Source organism: Thalassophryne amazonica, chromosome 18 (assembly GCF_902500255.1).
Source record: "Thalassophryne amazonica chromosome 18, fThaAma1.1, whole genome shotgun sequence".
In the NCBI taxonomy this organism is placed as follows: domain Eukaryota; kingdom Metazoa; phylum Chordata; class Actinopteri; order Batrachoidiformes; family Batrachoididae; genus Thalassophryne; species Thalassophryne amazonica.
Window position 1 is genome coordinate 54,897,017 of NC_047120.1, and position 8,762 is coordinate 54,905,778.

The 8,762-nt window shown below is 35.0% G+C and overlaps 1 protein-coding gene across 5 annotated transcripts in view; it reads left to right on the forward strand.

Annotated features, from left to right (window-relative positions):
• Positions 1–8,326, forward strand: part of LOC117531148 (actin-binding LIM protein 1-like) — a 45,582-nt gene extending 37,256 nt beyond the window's left edge. For 2 of the 5 annotated variants that reach the window (XM_034194188.1, XM_034194187.1), the window contains 10 exons: positions 1,574–1,603; positions 1,812–1,938; positions 2,087–2,176; positions 2,870–2,917; positions 4,949–5,013; positions 5,183–5,228; positions 5,366–5,373; positions 5,615–5,689; positions 7,113–7,193; positions 7,623–8,325. In XM_034194188.1, the coding sequence (XP_034050079.1) occupies positions 1,574–1,603; positions 1,812–1,938; positions 2,087–2,176; positions 2,870–2,917; positions 4,949–5,013; positions 5,183–5,228; positions 5,366–5,373; positions 5,615–5,689; positions 7,113–7,193; positions 7,623–7,736 (684 nt within the window). In that variant the 3' untranslated portion in view covers positions 7,737–8,325. Of the gene's footprint in view, positions 1–1,573; positions 1,604–1,811; positions 1,939–2,086; positions 2,177–2,869; positions 2,918–4,948; positions 5,014–5,182; positions 5,229–5,365; positions 5,374–5,614; positions 5,690–7,112; positions 7,194–7,622 lie in introns of all 5 variants that reach the window. The other 3 variants (XM_034194185.1, XM_034194186.1, XM_034194189.1) reach the window with 3 other exon arrangements.
• The last annotated feature ends 436 nt before the right edge of the window (positions 8,327–8,762 follow it).

Genomic DNA, 8,762 nt, shown 5'->3' on the forward strand with positions numbered 1-8,762 from the left:
CCCAATAGAGTGCTTCGCTCTCAGACTGCAGGCTTACTTGTAGTTCCTAGGGTTTGTAAGAGTAAAATGGGAGGCAGAGCCTTCAGCTTTCAGGCTCCCCTCTTGTGGAACCAGCTCCCAATTCAGATCAGGGAGACAGACACCCTCTCTACTTTTAAGATTAGGCTTAAAACTTTCCTTTTTGCTAAAGCTTATAGTTAGGGCTGGATCAGGTGACCCTGAACCATCCTTTAGTTATGCTGCTATAGACTTAGACTGCTGGGGGGTTCCCATGATGCACTGAGTGTTTCTTTCTCTTTTTGCTCTGTATGCACCACTCTGCATTTAATCATTAGTGATTGATCTCTGCTCCCCTCCACAGCATGTCTTTTTCCTGGTTCTCTCCCTCAGCCCCAACCAGTCCCAGCAGAAGACTGCCCCTCCCTGAGCCTGGTTCTGCTGGAGGTTTCTTCCTGTTAAAAGGGAGTTTTTCCTTCCCAGTGTCGCCAAGTGCTTGCTCACAGGGGGTCATTTTGACCGTTGGGGTTTTTCCGTAATTATTGTATGGCCTTGCCTTACAATATAAAGCGCCTTGGGGCAACTGTTTGTTGTGATTTGGCGCTATATAAATAAAATTGATTTGATTTTGATTTTATATATATATATATATATATATACAAATTCTCCACACAAGTACATTTTGCAAATTATTAACAAATTAAAATTGTCACTATTAAAAATTATAACTAATTTCATACCCCAAATTGTCACTGGCATTCATTTTTAAAGCATTTTAAAATACATAATAATAATAATATTTTTAATTACTTTTTAGTATTTTAATTATTAGATATATTCATGCCCCAACCGTTTTGGTTTTATTCAAGTTATTTGAAATTGTATACCAAAGATGTTGAGGGAAAACTGTTCTGCATTTATTGATTAAAAAAAAGTGCTTTCCAACACACGGCCCCAAATTAACAATTATATAAAGGAAGTATATTATCCAATTATACTAATTTATTTTCAGATCAGGTTGCACTTTGCTAGAGCAGAATTTTATAGTGATATTACATAACCGACTTTCATGGTGTTATTTACTTTGTACTAATATTTCACCAGAGGTGGGAGTACATCACTGTCAAGTCATTCTCAAGTCATCAATCTGCAAGTCCCAAGTCAAGTCTCAAGTCAGCTTGCAAACAATTGGTGGTCATTATGACTTGAGACTTGACTTGGGACTTGCTGATTCATGACTTAAGAGTGACTTGATGGTGACTTACTCCCACCTCTGCATTTTACAGTTAGAATTCAGAGAAATTTACAAAATATATTATCTGTATATTTAATGAAGGTAATTTGGAGGAAAATACAGTTATTTGGTACTTACTAAGGAGTAATTAAGAGTTTTTTTTTCCCTTACAAGAAAGTGCATTTTCAAGGAAGCACATCTAGCTTATTGACAATATTATCTATTAAAAGCCATTGAAATTAAATCCAGAGATGCAAATAAAGTTATGAAGTTATTTTCCCTTAATATCTGGTATTTTCTGAGGGATGTGTGGTTCAGTTAACATGGTTGTTTCTGTTTTAGTCCCCACAGACTGTATCTCAGACCACCCAGGTAAATACTTTCATACTACTACTACTACTACTACTACTACTAATAATAATAATAATAATAATAATTTATTACTTTTTACTATTTTAATTATTAGATATATTTATGTCCCAACTGTCACCCATTAATCAAACCATTTATAAACTAATTTAAAACTAATCAAATTGTTGCAGATGTTCCCTCTGTGTATTGAATGTTATTTTTTTCACAGTCTTGTGATATGAAACAACACATACCTGAATCGAAAAGCCACGGATCCTTCGGATTTCATGGGATGCATAATCGTCATAGCTACACACCGCCTGTGTCGAAATCACCACAACACTTCCACCGGCCAGGTGAGGAGAGTTCTTACATTTAAAATGGTCCCAGTCTGTGATGATGCTGCTGCTCCTCTCCTCACTGTTTCCTATGTCACTACGTCTCCTCATCTCATCTCATCCTCCTCCTTCTATTTGACCACTTCTTTCTGATAATATCTATCAGGGATGACACTTTCAGACTCCTTACATTCTGGCAGCAATGACAACTGTCCCTCCCCTTCTTTGTGTCACACCTTTGTCCCTCACACTGAAGGTAAGACCTTTCCTCCTCTTCCTCCTCCTCCTCCTCTTCCTACTCTCTTATCCTTTTCTGTATCTCCTCTTCTGATGGGATTATGATCTTAAATATTTCCTCGCATAAACAAGCAAGTGGTGCTAAGATATTACAACAAAACAGGCCATTATCACCATAAGGAGGATTTTCAGGCCTGAATTCAAATCAGTATTAATGTTAAGTAAAAAGCAATAATAATTGTTTATTTAGTGTTTTTGGTTTATATGCATGAATTATCAATTTTTAATTTAACTTCAATGAAAATTTTATTTTGACAGAAAAATTGCATTTACTTTTTATTGTCTACACTGACACCTACTGGACAACACTGAAAATGCAAAATACTTTTGAATGTAATTTAATTATTCCAATGTGAACTGATTGAGCATTAAATATTCATTTCACTATGCAACGTAATTAATCATATAAACCATGAAGCAAAATAATTTGTGTGTTTAATATCATTTTGCCATGCACTTAAAAGAAATAAAAATGGAAATGTGTGTTGTATTTCAAGTTCTGACTTTTTAAAAAGGTAATTAGTTTTTTGCAAGATGTGATAATCCATGAAAATCACTCAGTGAGGTGTTTGTAGCTTACATTATATAATTTGGTTCTTATTTGTTTTCCAAATAGTGAATGTGTTGACCCTGTGTTCTTTTCTTCTTGCAGAAGAAGGCTTCAACATGTACAGGAAACCTCCAATTTACAAACAGCATGGTACAGTATGAATGAACTCTTCATTAGTCAAATCACATTTTAATTATTCATGCAAATACTTATCAAACATATCATATTACCTTCACAGGAGGGGTGAAGGTAATATGATCACCCCGTTTGCATTTATCTGACCAACCGTCAAAGTGGGGTTGATTGAATTTTTGTGTTAAACTCTATGTTCCTCATATTTTTCCCTTTATCTCAAAGGTTTCCTTTGAGCTCTTCTCTAACATGCATGTCTTATGACATTATCAACATTTTCCTTTAATCTCCCTTATGACATTGTTGACGTTTTACTTTAATATCCTTTACATCATGATATAAACTTCACTCAGATTTTTTTAATGGTTGTCTTAAGACATGAAAATGTTTCCTTTTGTCTCTGTCAATGTGACACAGGTTTTCTTTGGACTTCTTAACTAACAGCCTCACCTTGTGATACCTCCAGAAGTTGCCTTTTATGTCTTTCTTTGTCATATTGACATAAGCTTCTCTTTGATCTTTGCTTTAATGTGTCTGCCCATGGCATCATCCATTTTTTCATCACCTTTTTTGTAACATTGATTTTCCTTTGATCTGCAAAATGTTTCTTTCATCTCTTTACTTTTCATTGTTGTGTTACTTTCACTTCAGTCATATATATATATATATATATATATGTATATATATATATATATATATATATATATATATATATATATATATATATATATATATATATGTGTATATATATGTATATATATATACATATATATGTATATATATATATATATATATATATATATATATATATATATATATATATATATATATATATATATATATATATATATATATGTGTGTATATATACACACACACACACACACATATTCCCACTAGCTCACTGGAGCTGCTTATTTGTTTTAATTGCATTTTAAATAACATCCATCCATCGTCCACCGCTTAGTCCAATTAAGGGTCGCGGGGGGCTGGAGCCTATCCCAGCAGTCATAGAGCGCGAGGTGGGGTACACACAGGACAGGACGCTAGTCTGTCGCAGGGCCACAAATAGACAAACAAACACTGACACACCCACACACACACCTACGGACAATTTTAAAGATTCCAATCCACCTAACCCGCATGTCTTTGGATGTGGGAGGAAACCGGAGCACCCGGAGGAAACCCACGCAAACATGGGGAGACCATGCAAACTCCACACAGAAAGGCCACGGGAATTGAACCCACAACCTTCTCGCTGTGAGGCAACAGTGCTAACCACTAAGCCACCGTGCTGCCATTTTAAATAACAGTCCAGTTAAAATTAATATTATTAATCATACAATAATAACTATTTAATAAAAGAATTAAGCATATTGTATTATAGCCACTATTTTGTGGTCACTGATATCCATAATTACGGAGCCCCAGACATGACATGATGAAAAAAATAAATAAATCGTGCGCACAAAATACTAATTTGTGGCCACAAAATACTCATTCCTGCAGATGAAATACTTAATTTGTACTTATTTTGTGGCCACGAAGTAGTATTTTGTGTGCACAAATTGGTACTTCTGGCCACGATTTTTTTGTTTTTTACCATGTCATGTCCAGGGCTCTGTACATAATAGCTCAAACTACTTACAGTATGACATATTTTTTGTGTTTGCATTGACAGAAATCTAATTTGTTCAAGGTTCTAGATGAGCTCAGAACTGTCATTTGACTGGATGGTGCTCTTCTCTCTTTCAGTTCCACCAATCTTGTCAGCAAATAAATCTAATTTTGTACAATAAAATTACTTCACTGTAATGACACACAACAATTGTAAATAAGCATAAAAAGCTCTTAGGCAAAGAGCCTCTTAACCACTTTTAAATGCCGCCACGTCCAACCTAAAGATGAAAACATGAGTTGTACTAAGAAATCTAATTTACAGAACAAATATATAGATCTCTAATAGAAGTTGGCAAAGTATATTTCACTCAGTCGTTTTGGGTGTGGCCAGAGTTCCGCATGCATTTACTGATTGTCAGTTTCACTTTCAGACGTGAGTCCCACCACCACCCAAACAGCTTCTTTGCCGAGATACGGTTACAACAGCCTTAATCTGGTAAGACCAATACCACTGCTACTTAATCCTCTCTTATCCTCCGGACACTGCCTTCATTAATATACTACATTTAGTCTTCCAGACTTTATATTTATCCGATTACAGATTTGTCTGGGGTTCTTTTTCTAAACCTACTTAAAATGTTCTAATATGTTTACATCTCATCAAGCCGCAGCAAACTGAAATCCCCCAGTACAACAGCAACAGAGCCGGCGGTAATTCTACACACTCCTCCATTCTTTTTAATTTGATTTTCATATATGTTAATCACAACTATTTCACCCTGAAGGTAATTTTTTTAAAATTTATTTCTTACTTTTGTTTTGTTGTTTTTTTTCTTCTTCCCTTTCAGATGTGATGGTGAGTCATTTGTGTTTTATTGTAGTCAGATTGGTTTACTATATTTCCCCTTTTTTTCCATGTTTTATAGAAAATTACATTCTCAGTTAAAATCTTTGTACAGTGCTATATATTTACTTCATCTTCACCAAGGTTCTTCATTATCAGACATGTCATTCCTCCTACTTTGTAAAACTGTATTTGTAAAATTCATTAATCCTAACGATCATTTTTGGTCACATGTCTTTGATCTGCTCTATAGCTCATCCCTGATGGTCTGCGTCCACTGTCACAAATGGACAGAGGAGTGTCTATGCCTAATTTGTCCGAACAAAAAGCAAGTATTAAATGTGTTTTATTAATTTTGCTCAGTTGAATTTTCTAAAGAATCGTGCACCAGAGAAGGGTTATGACTGTAGCTCTAATGTAAATGTTACACATATGATTAAATCAATAGATATACAATAAAAAAGGCACAAGATACCAGATCTGTGACTTCAAATTGCACAACTGTTACATTAGCGTGCATGAAACATTTTGTTTGAAACATAAAATCCATTATAGTTTTTTTAATAAATGCAAATTGTGCACATCTAGCTTTAATTTATTTATATGTTTATATAAGTTGCCATTGAACCTTCATCACCACCTACACTGTAAAAAAGGAACTCCTGTTTCAACAAGAGAAATTAATGTAACAATTTGCATACATTTTTTAGTTATTTCAACTTCGTTATTTAAACTTTCAACTGAGTTAATGCAACAAGATTTCTCTAGTTAAGTTGAAATAATTTTAATTAAGTTGAAATGATTAAAAAAAATCTATGCAAATTGTTACATCACTTTTTCTCATTAAGATAGTGGTTAATTTTTTTAGAGCGTAGTCACAAAGGTAATTTTCTTTGTAAATTTGACACTAAATTCAAACATAAGTGAGAAGGAGTATGTCACTCCAAAATTCCCTTTCTTTTAAGGATTTTTAAAATGTTCTTTAAGCAATTCACCCCAAAATCGAATAGCTTCCGTTTCAGGGTAAGCTCGACCCTCTCATCAGATGTAATCAATTTCTGTGCATTAGTGAATTTTAGTCAACTCCAGTATTGAACATGTTATTTGTTTTGATAAAATTCTTCATTTCATCCAGATTTGTGGAGATTATAAGATAAAGAAAAACTCCACAAGTTTATTAACGGAGTAACACACATTGCATGTGTATTAACTAATTTATTAACTAATGAACACAGCAAGATCTGAGATTGTATATAGATATGCTTAAATAATACACAATTGCAGATGCACTCTGTGTATGAATAAAATTGCAGCTCCTCAGATCTGTTTAAGTATATTTTGTGTTCAAAATAGTTTTGCAAATTCTCCATGTTCGCATGAAGCAGAATACTCGAACTCGAGCCCTTTTTACAGTACATCGTATTGTGCAGAACCAGTTTTATTTATTTATTTTAAAAAATTGTCTTCTTTTGACAGTTAAAAATGGTTAGAGTCTCAAATTAAATATAATAAATGTCACACAGTTTTTATGTATGCAGAAACTCACCTGTTATGAACAATATGAAACCTAAAATAACTTATTTTAAACTTTTATGACTTTATTAATTCCTTGCCTCTGTGTCAGTGTAATAAATGTTCCATACAGTCTGTGCTTAGTGAAAATGAATATAATATGCACCTTTTTTCATGTACAAAAAAAAATTATGAATAGGTTGTGCACGGCATCTAATAATCAACATGTTTTTGACCAGGTTTACCCGTACGAAATGCTCACAGTTGCCAACAGAGGACGTGTGAAGCTTCCAAAGGATGTTGACAGAACAAGACTGGAGGTGAAGTGCACAAAAATGAGTAATAATGTGACCCATTTCCTTTCAGACACAGAATCTTTCTGCTTTTAATTACTTTTATTGGTGCTTTAATAGAGACCAGTAACAAAGATGAAATGGAATCAAATACAACAGCTACAGTGTGTTGCTTGGTAACAAGGCATGAGTGCAATCTACCACCAAGTCACAGATTTTAGATCAAACTAGATAATAGTACATGTAGACAGTAGCAGCCATGGCAATCTGACATTTGGCTCCAATGACCTTGACCTTCCCAAAAATGAATGACCTCTTGCTGACCTTGCCTAGGCCATGTTGGATTCCACCAAAGCTTGTGCCACATTTTTTGTGCTTATCTCTGCTCACCAGTGCTGTACTGATGGCATAAACAAAACTCTACCTAACGTTATTCTCTTCTGCTCCCCTTTGCAGCGTTACCTGTCACCGCATTCATTCTTTAACATCTTTGACATGACCATAGAGGAGTTCGACACACTTCCACTTTGGAAATGCAACGATATGAAGAAGAAGGCTAACCTATTCTAAAAGCTCGCAAAAGTGTGTTTTAATCTAACACCCAGGGACTGTTTTAACACTTATTTGTCTTCAACTGTAGCATGTAACGTAGCGTCAATGGCTGACTTTCCAGAATATTCCACACATAGTGATTGAGACAACTGCTTCAGAATGATTCACACTCGAAAACAAAGTTAACGATTCATTTCAAACGATGGTTGACTGTTGTGAATTGCTCTAACAGATAAACAAAGCAGTTGCTTCTGAAAAGCATTTCCTGTTTTAAAAGGCTTGAAACATTAAATAAAACAGTTGCTACAGAAAACGATCCACTGGTTTGAAACACTTGAATATTTATTTGTACAGAAAATTATTCACTATTTGAAAATGTGTGAAACACTCATGAAAAAAAGTGTAAAAATGCGTAAAAATAGATTTTGGTGATACAGAAAGGTTGCAATGCTGCGATGGAACCATCAAGTCAACAAATACCCCCCCACCCACCCCTTCCCAAATTTCTGGCTTCATCCCTTGTACATAAATAATGTAGTTACATCACCTTGACATTAGTGTTGCAACTTACCACCCTGAGCCCTCAATTAATTACAGTTTGTGCAAAACTACAAACAAAACAACTATTAAAATGTATTTTCAAGAACAATGAGTTTGTGGTGATTATGAGTTGTGTGGTTTAAAAAGGTCATCTCCGATCTACAACTGTACACAGGTGGTGCAGACTGCCGCATCCACTACATTCCCTGGTTCCTGGTTGGCAACCATTCATGCAAATCATCGGTCCACCCCCACCTCCAGAAAGTAGCAATCTATCTGCCACAGCCAGGGAATACATTGTCATCCCCTTGGCCTTATGCAATGCTGGGGTCCTGCACTGTTACTAAGGCCACTGTACTGGGTCATGCTCAGGGTAGCACACCACATGGGTGTAATTTCAAAGCTCATGTTTCTTCACGATGCAAGCGGTACAGTTCAGTTGTGTTTCAGTAACTTCATTTGACACAAAGTCATTCCAGCAATGCCCAGAGATTCCCCGGAGAG